At 28.4% G+C, this 13,957-nt stretch overlaps 1 protein-coding gene across 1 annotated transcript in view; it reads right to left on the minus strand.

The window, feature by feature from the left end:
• The window catches only part of LOC143211245 (dynein axonemal heavy chain 5-like), a 179,722-nt gene that overhangs the window by 28,990 nt on the left and 136,775 nt on the right, over positions 1–13,957 (minus strand). Inside the window, exon 6 of the mRNA XM_076428729.1 lies at positions 12,746–13,419. Coding sequence (XP_076284844.1) covers positions 12,746–13,419 — 674 coding nt within the window. The remainder of the gene's footprint in view (positions 1–12,745; positions 13,420–13,957) is intronic.

Consider the following 13,957-nt stretch of genomic DNA (forward strand, 5'->3'; position numbering starts at 1 on the left):
CTTATTCTTTATTCTTATTCTTTATTCTTATTCTTTATTCTTATTCTTTATTCTTATTCTTTATTCTTATTCTTTATTCTTATTCTTTATTCTTATTCTTTATTCTTATTCTTTATTCTTATTCTTTATTCTTATTCTTTATTCTTATTCTTTATTCTTATTCTTTATTCTTATTCTTTATTCTTATTCTTTATTCTTATTCTTTATTCTTATTCTTTATTCTTATTCTTTATTCTTATTCTTTATTCTTATTCTTTATTCTTATTCTTTATTCTTATTCTTTATTCTTATTCTTTATTCTTATTCTTTATTCTTATTCTTTATTCTTATTCTTTATTCTTATTCTTTATTCTTATTCTTTATTCTTATTCTTTATTCTTATTCTTTATTCTTATTCTTTATTCTTATTCTTTATTCTTATTCTTTATTCTTATTCTTTATTCTTATTCTTTATTCTTATTCTTTATTCTTATTCTTTATTCTTATTCTTTATTCTTATTCTTTATTCTTATTCTTTATTCTTATTCTTTATTCTTATTCTTTATTCTTATTCTTTATTCTTATTCTTTATTCTTATTCTTTATTCTTATTCTTTATTCTTATTCTTTATTCTTATTCTTTATTCTTATTCTTTATTCTTATTCTTTATTCTTATTCTTTATTCTTATTCTTTATTCTTATTCTTTATTCTTATTCTTTATTCTTATTCTTTATTCTTATTCTTTATTCTTATTCTTTATTCTTATTCTTTATTCTTATTCTTTATTCTTATTCTTTATTCTTATTCTTTATTCTTATTCTTTATTCTTATTCTTTATTCTTATTCTTTATTCTTATTCTTTATTCTTATTCTTTATTCTTATTCTTTATTCTTATTCTTTATTCTTATTCTTTATTCTTATTCTTTATTCTTATTCTTTATTCTTATTCTTTATTCTTATTCTTTATTCTTATTCTTTATTCTTATTCTTTATTCTTATTCTTTATTCTTATTCTTTATTCTTATTCTTTATTCTTATTCTTTATTCTTATTCTTTATTCTTATTCTTTATTCTTATTCTTTATTCTTATTCTTTATTCTTATTCTTTATTCTTATTCTTTATTCTTATTCTTTATTCTTATTCTTTATTCTTATTCTTTATTCTTATTCTTTATTCTTATTCTTTATTCTTATTCTTTATTCTTATTCTTTATTCTTATTCTTTATTCTTATTCTTTATTCTTATTCTTTATTCTTATTCTTTATTCTTATTCTTTATTCTTATTCTTTATTCTTATTCTTTATTCTTATTCTTTATTCTTATTCTTTATTCTTATTCTTTATTCTTATTCTTTATTCTTATTCTTTATTCTTATTCTTTATTCTTATTCTTTATTCTTATTCTTTATTCTTATTCTTTATTCTTATTCTTTATTCTTATTCTTTATTCTTATTCTTTATTCTTATTCTTTATTCTTATTCTTTATTCTTATTCTTTATTCTTATTCTTTATTCTTATTCTTTATTCTTATTCTTTATTCTTATTCTTTATTCTTATTCTTTATTCTTATTCTTTATTCTTATTCTTTATTCTTATTCTTTATTCTTATTCTTTATTCTTATTCTTTATTCTTATTCTTTATTCTTATTCTTTATTCTTATTCTTTATTCTTATTCTTTATTCTTATTCTTTATTCTTATTCTTTATTCTTATTCTTTATTCTTATTCTTTATTCTTATTCTTTATTCTTATTCTTTATTCTTATTCTTTATTCTTATTCTTTATTCTTATTCTTTATTCTTATTCTTTATTCTTATTCTTTATTCTTATTCTTTATTCTTATTCTTTATTCTTATTCTTTATTCTTATTCTTTATTCTTATTCTTTATTCTTATTCTTTATTCTTATTCTTTATTCTTATTCTTTATTCTTATTCTTTATTCTTATTCTTTATTCTTATTCTTTATTCTTATTCTTTATTCTTATTCTTTATTCTTATTCTTTATTCTTATTCTTTATTCTTATTCTTTATTCTTATTCTTTATTCTTATTCTTTATTCTTATTCTTTATTCTTATTCTTTATTCTTATTCTTTATTCTTATTCTTTATTCTTATTCTTTATTCTTATTCTTTATTCTTATTCTTATTCTTTATTCTTATTCTTTATTCTTATTCTTTATTCTTATTCTTTATTCTTATTCTTTATTCTTATTCTTTATTCTTATTCTTTATTCTTATTCTTTATTCTTATTCTTTATTCTTATTCTTTATTCTTATTCTTTATTCTTATTCTTTATTCTTATTCTTTATTCTTATTCTTTATTCTTATTCTTTATTCTTATTCTTTATTCTTATTCTTTATTCTTATTCTTTATTCTTATTCTTTATTCTTATTCTTTATTCTTATTCTTTATTCTTATTCTTTATTCTTATTCTTTATTCTTATTCTTTATTCTTATTCTTTATTCTTATTCTTTATTCTTATTCTTTATTCTTATTCTTTATTCTTATTCTTTATTCTTATTCTTTATTCTTATTCTTTATTCTTATTCTTTATTCTTATTCTTTATTCTTATTCTTTATTCTTATTCTTTATTCTTATTCTTTATTCTTATTCTTTATTCTTATTCTTTATTCTTATTCTTTATTCTTATTCTTTATTCTTATTCTTTATTCTTATTCTTTATTCTTATTCTTTATTCTTATTCTTTATTCTTATTCTTTATTCTTATTCTTTATTCTTATTCTTTATTCTTATTCTTTATTCTTATTCTTTATTCTTATTCTTTATTCTTATTCTTTATTCTTATTCTTTATTCTTATTCTTTATTCTTATTCTTTATTCTTATTCTTTATTCTTATTCTTTATTCTTATTCTTTATTCTTATTCTTTATTCTTATTCTTTATTCTTATTCTTTATTCTTATTCTTTATTCTTATTCTTTATTCTTATTCTTTATTCTTATTCTTTATTCTTATTCTTTATTCTTATTCTTTATTCTTATTCTTTATTCTTATTCTTTATTCTTATTCTTTATTCTTATTCTTTATTCTTATTCTTTATTCTTATTCTTTATTCTTATTCTTTATTCTTATTCTTTATTCTTATTCTTTATTCTTATTCTTTATTCTTATTCTTTATTCTTATTCTTTATTCTTATTCTTTATTCTTATTCTTTATTCTTATTCTTTATTCTTATTCTTTATTCTTATTCTTTATTCTTATTCTTTATTCTTATTCTTTATTCTTATTCTTTATTCTTATTCTTTATTCTTATTCTTTATTCTTATTCTTTATTCTTATTCTTTATTCTTATTCTTTATTCTTATTCTTTATTCTTATTCTTTATTCTTATTCTTTATTCTTATTCTTTATTCTTATTCTTTATTCTTATTCTTTATTCTTATTCTTTATTCTTATTCTTTATTCTTATTCTTTATTCTTATTCTTTATTCTTATTCTTTATTCTTATTCTTTATTCTTATTCTTTATTCTTATTCTTTATTCTTATTCTTTATTCTTATTCTTTATTCTTATTCTTTATTCTTATTCTTTATTCTTATTCTTTATTCTTATTCTTTATTCTTATTCTTTATTCTTATTCTTTATTCTTATTCTTTATTCTTATTCTTTATTCTTATTCTTTATTCTTATTCTTTATTCTTATTCTTTATTCTTATTCTTTATTCTTATTCTTTATTCTTATTCTTTATTCTTATTCTTTATTCTTATTCTTTATTCTTATTCTTTATTCTTATTCTTTATTCTTATTCTTTATTCTTATTCTTTATTCTTATTCTTTATTCTTATTCTTTATTCTTATTCTTTATTCTTATTCTTTATTCTTATTCTTTATTCTTATTCTTTATTCTTATTCTTTATTCTTATTCTTTATTCTTATTCTTTATTCTTATTCTTTATTCTTATTCTTTATTCTTATTCTTTATTCTTATTCTTTATTCTTATTCTTTATTCTTATTCTTTATTCTTATTCTTTATTCTTATTCTTTATTCTTATTCTTTATTCTTATTCTTTATTCTTATTCTTTATTCTTATTCTTTATTCTTATTCTTTATTCTTATTCTTTATTCTTATTCTTTATTCTTATTCTTTATTCTTATTCTTTATTCTTATTCTTTATTCTTATTCTTTATTCTTATTCTTTATTCTTATTCTTTATTCTTATTCTTTATTCTTATTCTTTATTCTTATTCTTTATTCTTATTCTTTATTCTTATTCTTTATTCTTATTCTTTATTCTTATTCTTTATTCTTATTCTTTATTCTTATTCTTTATTCTTATTCTTTATTCTTATTCTTTATTCTTATTCTTATTCTTATTCTTTATTCTTATTCTTTATTCTTATTCTTTATTCTTATTCTTTATTCTTATTCTTTATTCTTATTCTTTATTCTTATTCTTTATTCTTATTCTTTATTCTTATTCTTTATTCTTATTCTTTATTCTTATTCTTTATTCTTATTCTTTATTCTTATTCTTTATTCTTATTCTTTATTCTTATTCTTTATTCTTATTCTTTATTCTTATTCTTTATTCTTATTCTTTATTCTTATTCTTTATTCTTATTCTTTATTCTTATTCTTTATTCTTATTCTTTATTCTTATTCTTTATTCTTATTCTTTATTCTTATTCTTTATTCTTATTCTTTATTCTTATTCTTTATTCTTATTCTTTATTCTTATTCTTTATTCTTATTCTTTATTCTTATTCTTTATTCTTATTCTTTATTCTTATTCTTTATTCTTATTCTTTATTCTTATTCTTTATTCTTATTCTTTATTCTTATTCTTTATTCTTATTCTTTATTCTTATTCTTTATTCTTATTCTTTATTCTTATTCTTTATTCTTATTCTTTATTCTTATTCTTTATTCTTATTCTTTATTCTTATTCTTTATTCTTATTCTTTATTCTTATTCTTTATTCTTATTCTTTATTCTTATTCTTTATTCTTATTCTTTATTCTTATTCTTTATTCTTATTCTTTATTCTTATTCTTTATTCTTATTCTTTATTCTTATTCTTTATTCTTATTCTTTATTCTTATTCTTTATTCTTATTCTTTATTCTTATTCTTTATTCTTATTCTTTATTCTTATTCTTTATTCTTATTCTTTATTCTTATTCTTTATTCTTATTCTTTATTCTTATTCTTTATTCTTATTCTTTATTCTTATTCTTTATTCTTATTCTTTATTCTTATTCTTTATTCTTATTCTTTATTCTTATTCTTTATTCTTATTCTTTATTCTTATTCTTTATTCTTATTCTTTATTCTTATTCTTTATTCTTATTCTTTATTCTTATTCTTTATTCTTATTCTTTATTCTTATTCTTTATTCTTATTCTTTATTCTTATTCTTTATTCTTATTCTTTATTCTTATTCTTTATTCTTATTCTTTATTCTTATTCTTTATTCTTATTCTTTATTCTTATTCTTTATTCTTATTCTTTATTCTTATTCTTTATTCTTATTCTTTATTCTTATTCTTTATTCTTATTCTTTATTCTTATTCTTTATTCTTATTCTTTATTCTTATTCTTTATTCTTATTCTTTATTCTTATTCTTTATTCTTATTCTTTATTCTTATTCTTTATTCTTATTCTTTATTCTTATTCTTTATTCTTATTCTTTATTCTTATTCTTTATTCTTATTCTTTATTCTTATTCTTTATTCTTATTCTTTATTCTTATTCTTTATTCTTATTCTTTATTCTTATTCTTTATTCTTATTCTTTATTCTTATTCTTTATTCTTATTCTTTATTCTTATTCTTTATTCTTATTCTTTATTCTTATTCTTTATTCTTATTCTTTATTCTTATTCTTTATTCTTATTCTTTATTCTTATTCTTTATTCTTATTCTTTATTCTTATTCTTTATTCTTATTCTTTATTCTTATTCTTTATTCTTATTCTTTATTCTTATTCTTTATTCTTATTCTTTATTCTTATTCTTTATTCTTATTCTTTATTCTTATTCTTTATTCTTATTCTTTATTCTTATTCTTTATTCTTATTCTTTATTCTTATTCTTTATTCTTATTCTTTATTCTTATTCTTTATTCTTATTCTTTATTCTTATTCTTTATTCTTATTCTTTATTCTTATTCTTTATTCTTATTCTTTATTCTTATTCTTTATTCTTATTCTTTATTCTTATTCTTTATTCTTATTCTTTATTCTTATTCTTTATTCTTATTCTTTATTCTTATTCTTTATTCTTATTCTTTATTCTTATTCTTTATTCTTATTCTTTATTCTTATTCTTTATTCTTATTCTTTATTCTTATTCTTTATTCTTATTCTTTATTCTTATTCTTTATTCTTATTCTTTATTCTTATTCTTTATTCTTATTCTTTATTCTTATTCTTTATTCTTATTCTTTATTCTTATTCTTTATTCTTATTCTTTATTCTTATTCTTTATTCTTATTCTTTATTCTTATTCTTTATTCTTATTCTTTATTCTTATTCTTTATTCTTATTCTTTATTCTTATTCTTTATTCTTATTCTTTATTCTTATTCTTTATTCTTATTCTTTATTCTTATTCTTTATTCTTATTCTTTATTCTTATTCTTTATTCTTATTCTTTATTCTTATTCTTTATTCTTATTCTTTATTCTTATTCTTTATTCTTATTCTTTATTCTTATTCTTTATTCTTATTCTTTATTCTTATTCTTTATTCTTATTCTATTTTCTCGAAAATGAATAAATCCATGAATACTTTCGGCCAGCTCGAGGCTACAATGAACACGACCGACGCCCGAGGGTCGAGCCCTGAGGCCTAAGCCCAGAACACAATAGTAGTGCAATAAACACGGCCCGACAATCGGCTGGCGAGCCAGGTAGCTCGGCATGAAACCGCTAAGGAGCGAATGGTGAACTTATTTATTTTCCGTCTGCCCTCACGAAAGTCACACGAGCCAATTCGTGGCGTTCTGCCGATTAAGAAAAGCCTAAACTCGATGGAATTAGGACTGTTTCTAGTGGTTTTATTCATTAAAGTATCGTCGAAATTTTTATTCAAATAATTTTCTGCCCATCACCGCGCTAGGGCGAAGAAGCGACGAGGGCCTGGGACGCCTTGGCCAAGTGGTGCAGTAAACACGGCCGGGCAATCCCCCGGCCAGCCCACGCCCTAGCGCAGGTGATGGGCAGAAAATTATTTGAATAAAAATTTCGACGATACTTTAATGAATAAAACCACTAGAAACAGTCCTAATTCCATCGAGTTTAGGCTTTTCTTAATCGGCAGAACGCCACGAATTGGCTCGTGTGACTTTCGTGAGGGCAGACGGAAAATAAATAAGTTCACCATTCGCTCCTTAGCGGTTTCATGCCGAGCTACCTGGCTCGCCGGGCGATTGTCGGGCCGTGTTTATTGCACTACTATTGTGTTCTGGGCTCAGGCCTCAGGGCTCGACCCTCGGGCGTCGGTCGTGTTCATTGTAGACTCGAGCTGGCCGAAAGTATTCATGGATTTATTCATTTTCGAGAAAATAGAATAAGAATAAAGAATAAGAATAAAGAATAAAAATTTTATTCAAAGCTTGAATAAATTCTCGGCGAATAAAAAATTATTCAAATAATTTTTGAATAATAGTTACTTTTTTATTCAAGCCCTCGAATAAAGAATAATAGTTATTTATCTTTTATTCAAAAATTATTTGAATACTGCCCATCTCTGCCGTCAGATGACGCTGCAGTCACACCGGTGTGGCGAAAATATGTTTCCGATATCGAGGGAGATTATCTTGATCGTGCAACACGCTTGTAGTATGACTCCATATCAGAAGGAATATTTATTGTAGAAGAATAATCGTTCACAGATGTCACCGAACAGCTCACTTTATTAGGTGTGTAGTCACGGATAGCAAAAGGTGCTATAACACAAGTATTACAGAGATAGTTACAACTGACCACAACGTGGTCGACAGAAATGAGAGCGAGGATAAAATGCATACGTGTTGCTTTTATGAGAACTCACGACGAACAGGATGAGCATAATAGCTCACCCGAGCGTTTCTCTCAGAAGCACCTCGTGCGCAGGCGCGGTGCCTCGCCATTGGACGAGTGCAGCGCCGAGCCCACACCGGTGTGGGGTCGCGCGTACCACTCCGCAGATATTGCGTAGTGGGGAGCTGCCGCGCCTGCGCACGACCACAGACGCCATTGTCGACGGCACGCCGGCAGTGATGCCAGAATCGAGGACGCGAGGACTTTTCCCCTCCGGCACAGGACCCTCCACTCTGACGGACCGTGGACGTATCGTCCTCGCCGTTGCTTCTGCTGCGCACGCGCTACACACGAACGTACTTCTACTCTGCCCGTGTGAGTGCCTGCTCGATTGCACGCGCACTACACAAACAAGCGTACCTCTACCATGTCCGTGTGACTATCTGCTCGAACGAACGACGCCGACGCGTTCCTTCGATTTTCACCAATTTTCACGTTGCCGAAGTTTCGGAAGCATGAGTCGAAAAGTCGGCATCTGGAGACAGCGCGCATTTGAATCCCGGGACGGCGCGGCGCGGCGCGGTGCACATTTTGCTATAACTTTTGATCTAAAAAAGATATCGAAGCGAAATTTGGACTAAATTTTTAAAAAAAACCGGGTTTAGTCTATCCTAAAGTCTATCCTAAAATATGTTTTGTATTTCTTAAATAATTTTTTTCGTTGATTTTTAAAGTTAAGATGGTCCAGAGGGCCCCCACCACAAATTGATTTTTAGTCGAACCATGCTCAATAAACAATTACGAAAAAATTAAGAAATGTTCTACCTAATAGCACACATGACCGAGACTTTTTTTCAGATTTTTCAGGTCATGCAAACATGTTTTAAAAAATTGAAAATCTTTAAACATTCGAAGAAAATGCATATTTCGTATTGAAATTTTCGAGATACCAGTTTTATAAAAATTCAGTAGTCAGATATTATTGAAACAATTGTCCTTAATTTTTTTCAGAATGTTTTATAAATTGTATCGGTGTTAAAAAAATCCAAATCAATTTTTTCGATATTTCTTTACTTTTTTGTAGATGTATTATACATCTACAGACTTAATAATGTAATACAAAACATTTTATTTATATTATATTTCAATATATGAGCGTAGCTTCCAACACTTTCGGTTGGCGTAGGCGGTAAAGTCTTCGGCTGTGAACTTTTTGGCCCTTGATCGAATCCCGCACCGAATAATTCTTTTTTTCCTAAACACATTTTTTTGTTCTTTGTTCTTCATATAATTATAGCAATGAAATTTTGCTTATATTTTTAAAGTGTTATTAATATTTTTAAATTGCGGATGGAATATACTAAAAATAATATATAGTAAAAATCTTTATAGTAAAAATTTATTATCATTTTAAAGAATTATACTCTTGTGAAACTGTAGCCTTTATGCTTTTATTTCTAATTACCTGTTTGGATTACCATTGTTTGAACGATTGGCAAGAGGAGTTCGAATCTTTGTAGACTCGGTTCTATTTTTATCATTAAAATTGGAAATTTTCTGTTCATCTACCGTCATTTTAACTTCTGATTTAAAGACCTTTTCTTTTTTTTATATACAGCTGTCCTTCTTTTATTAATTTCACATTTAGATAATTACAACGATAGTGTATCGTTAGCACTTCTTTTGGCAGTTGCGATATTTTCTCTTCAACGCGTGCATCTTGCGATTCAATTGAATCCGATTCTGTGGGATCGTTCCATATTAATGGATCTCTCCATATTTTTATCATATCGCTATCGGTAGTTTGAACATCCTTATGTTTTGTGTTCTTTTTAACATCATTGTAATTATCTGAGATTGTTTTACTTCACTTCCACTTTCTACTATCTGAGATGAATGACTGGAACTTGAGTCAGAATCAATTAATTTCCCATTGACTTCGTTGTGTTCATCAAATTCAAAGACCTCACTTTACACATAAATACCATATACATGACCATCTATTTCTCCGTTGGTACTTTGCCGTTTCTTGAGTGTTACAACAGTTATAAATGGTTCGAAATCGTAGGACATCAAACTTTGTGGGCTTATGATACATCAGTTGCCATTGCAAAGATAACATAACACCAAATTTCTAATGTTTGAAAATTAAGATTTCTTCTAATGATAAATGAAAAGAAACTAACATACGGCAATAGTAAAATATGAAGTTGTATACCATTTGACATTCAGCAGAATCAATAAATGAAAGTAGTACATAATGTCAAAGACATTGCAACTAATTGTGAGCCATCATGATGGATTTTCGGAGTCAGAGATACTATTGCATAAAACATTTTTAAAACACTGAAAATATATTTGAAATGTTGCTACAATAAAATAATGTAAACAAAGAACAAAAAAATGGTGTAAAGGAAAAAAAGAATTATGCCAAAAAGTTCACAGCCGAAGACTTTACCGCCTACGCCAACCGAAAGTGTTGGAAGCTACGCTCATATATTGAAATATAATATAAATAAAATGTTTTGTATTACATTATTAAGTCTGTAGATGTATAATACATCTACAAAAAAGTAAAGAAGTATCGAAAAAATTGATTTGGACTTTTTTAACACCGATACAATTTATAAAACATTCTGAAAAAAATTAAGGACAATTGTTTCAATAATATCTGACTACTGAATTTTTATAAAACTGGTATCTCGAAAATTTCAATACGAAATATGCATTTTCTTCGAATGTTTAAAGATTTTAAATTTTTTAAAACATGTTTGCATGATCTGAAAAATCTGAAAAAAGTCTCGGTCATGTGTGCTATTAGGTAAAATATTTCTTAATTTTTTCGTAATTGTTTATTGAGCATGGTTCGACTAAAAATCAATTTGTGGAGGGGGCCCTCTGGACCATCTTAACTTTAAAAATCAACGAAAAAAATTATTTAAGAAATACAAAACATATTTTAGGATAGACTAAACCCGGTTTTTTTTTAAATTTAGTCCAAATTTCGCTTCGATATCTTTTTTAGATCAAAAGTTATAGCAAAATGTGCACCGCGCCGCGCCGCGCCGTCCCGGGATTCAAATGCGCGCTGTCTCCAGATGCCGACTTTCCGACTCATGCTTCCGAAACTTCGGCAACGTGAAAATTGGTGAAAATCGAAGGAACGCGTCGGCGTCGTTCGTTCGAGCAGGTAGTCACACGGACATGGTAGAGGTACGCTTGTGTAGCGCGCGTGCAATCGAGCAGGCACTCACACGGGCAGAGTAGAAGTACGTTTGTGTGTAGCGCGTGCGCAGCAGAAGCAACGGCGAGGACGGTACGTCCACGGTCCGTCAGAGTGGGGGGTCCTGTGCCGGAGGGGAAAGGTCCTCGCGTCCTCGATTCTGGCATCACTGCACGCCGATCGTGTCGATCGCTCTCTGCTCTCCGATAGCTCGAACGATACAGACGTGTTATTGATTAGCTCTACAGTTATCTCAATCAGCCATTGTGGCTCGTCGATCATTTACTACTTTTCTTGTGATCATAGTAACTCCGTGTACAGTGTTGATGTTAATAAATTGTTATATGTGTTTACACTGGTTAATTGTGTTATCACATCGTATTATTCCACGTGTTGAGAATAGGCTCACCACGTGTAGACTTATAGACCGTTATTGATCCTTTCGGGACTAATCCCATATTGGTAACCCCGACTGGAGCTATCCTCAAAATCCTATACCGGCGCGGCGTAGTAGCCTCTCCGACGGGCAACATGCAGCCAAATATTGCAAAACCATTGCTCGGAAACGTAAAAGAAGGACTTTTGAGGCAAACAATGGCCTAGATTGATCTTTCATCAAGCGATTTTGACTACTAAAAAACCCCGTCCTTGCATTATCGAGAAATCAGAAGTTGAATCGCGGACCCTTGCAATCCTCGCGTACGTATACATTACATGGTCTAGCGGTGTGTGAGAGTACCCTAGCGTGTGAATGTTCACGCGCGAGCGTCGTCTGTTTGGAAAGGAATTGCAACTACCAGTTACAATTACTTGTAATTGCAACTAACAATTACAACTACACTTGTAATTGCATTAAAATTACTTGGGAGTTGCAGGAATAAAATTACAATTACATGTAATTGTAATTGGAATTGCAATTACTTTCGCGCAATCAGTAATTGTGAAAGAAGTAATTGCAATTACTTAACACAATTACAGTAATTGTAATTGAATCTAACAATTACATCAGTGTAATTGTTCTTTTAAACCACTAATTTTTGTTTTGGGCCATTTGACCGTTTTCTTATTGTAATTATAGTCCACTTTTGCACATGTAATTGAAGATGTAATTAATTCCTGCCCAACTCTGGTTCACACCAATATACCCGACCCGGTATCGAATTACGCAGCATGTTTACACTGCTCGGCGAACAAGGCAATTGGAGTTTCTTGCCCGCCCCCCGCGGGGTTTGCCCCCAGTGGAATGGGTAGGCGAACTGACATATACTTGACTCCAAATAAGAATGTACTTGTACTGCGCAAGTCGTTGCGCGTCAGCCAAAAAATTGATGGCGTCAGCCAATGATCGCGTGGTCGGCAAAGTACGAGTAAGGGGATTAGCCAATGAACGAGTTCCGTTAGAGTCAGATGCGCAGTAGAGTCTTAAATTCGTCGACTAGTAAGTACATTCTTATTTCGAGTCAAGTATAGAACGATCTCCTCCGCATGACTTAGAATGGGACTTTACTGTATTTGTATTGATTTCCGACTAAAACGATGTTATTAAATACCTCGCCCCAGGGAATATCGTAGTAGCTGTTAACTCTGTCAATCACGTCGTTGTACAATTTGTACAATTTCTGTAGCAAATTCAGCTCCTTCCTAATCTGCGATAGCTCTGGATAATCGGTGATAGGCAGTCCGAACAGTTCCTCGCCGCTTTGATAGGTCTGCAGTTTCCTCCACATCCCGTCGAATCGATTTTGGAACAGAATTTGGCGATCGGACGCCTCCCGTGGACTCAAACCTGGCTGCATCGGCCCTGAAGATCTGTACTCCTCGCAGTACATTTCGTTGTCGAGCCGGAATCTTGTTAGATTGTTTCTTAGGTCCTCTTCGAACTGGGGTTGCAGCTTTAACAACAACACGTGACTCTCTTGTGCTCGTGTGAGCAACCTCTGCCACGTGTACCTCAAGTTGTCGACTTGTTCTAGACACTCCTGGTCAACTGGCACATCGTATCTCGTCACGATGTTGAAAGCTTCTTCGATCGGATCGATCTTCAGCTCCATGTCTACTTCTTGTTCACGAATCTTCTTCAGGGTGTCCATGATGAGACGCACGTCGTCCAGGTCCCGGATCTGTCGGTCTAGTTTACGTTCCATTTCATTCATCAGAGCGTAAACATATTCCATCTCTCGCCTGTACTTCTTCTTCATTGCTTGGCCGATTTTGTGAGTGCATGCTGCGGAAATAACACATTTAGACTAGTCCATGAATGCTCATAAGGGGGGGGGGGGGTGTAGAGGGAAATGGAAGGAACACAATTTTTAACTTTGGGACTTTGTCTGGACTAGTTAGGAGGTGAACATACTAAAAGTCCCTACTCCTAGGAGCTTTAATTTTCTATAGAATAGTCTTATCGCTAGGAAGCATTGTTTCCGAGATATAAGCGGAAAACCGAAAAAGGGGACCTTGTACGTGTCCCCCTGCACCCCGCTCACCTCCTAGGTTTTGTTGATTTTAAGTATGTTTACCTTCTAACTAGTCCAAACAAAGACCCAAAGTTAAAAATTGTGTTCCTTCTATTTCCCTCTACAACTTTTCGTTGACTGGACTAATTTAGCCTGCCACGCCTCTCAAGATCAAAATCCTTCTATTTTTTGTTGTATGAGATACTGGGAAAGATTTGACCGTAATTATATACCTTGCTGATTCTTCGCAAGTTTTGAAGACTTTGAAATATGTAGTCAAGTTACGGTCCTCCGCACCAGTTTCTCTTA

The sequence above is a fragment of the Lasioglossum baleicum genome, chromosome 8 (assembly GCF_051020765.1).
Source record: "Lasioglossum baleicum chromosome 8, iyLasBale1, whole genome shotgun sequence".
In the NCBI taxonomy this organism is placed as follows: domain Eukaryota; kingdom Metazoa; phylum Arthropoda; class Insecta; order Hymenoptera; family Halictidae; genus Lasioglossum; species Lasioglossum baleicum.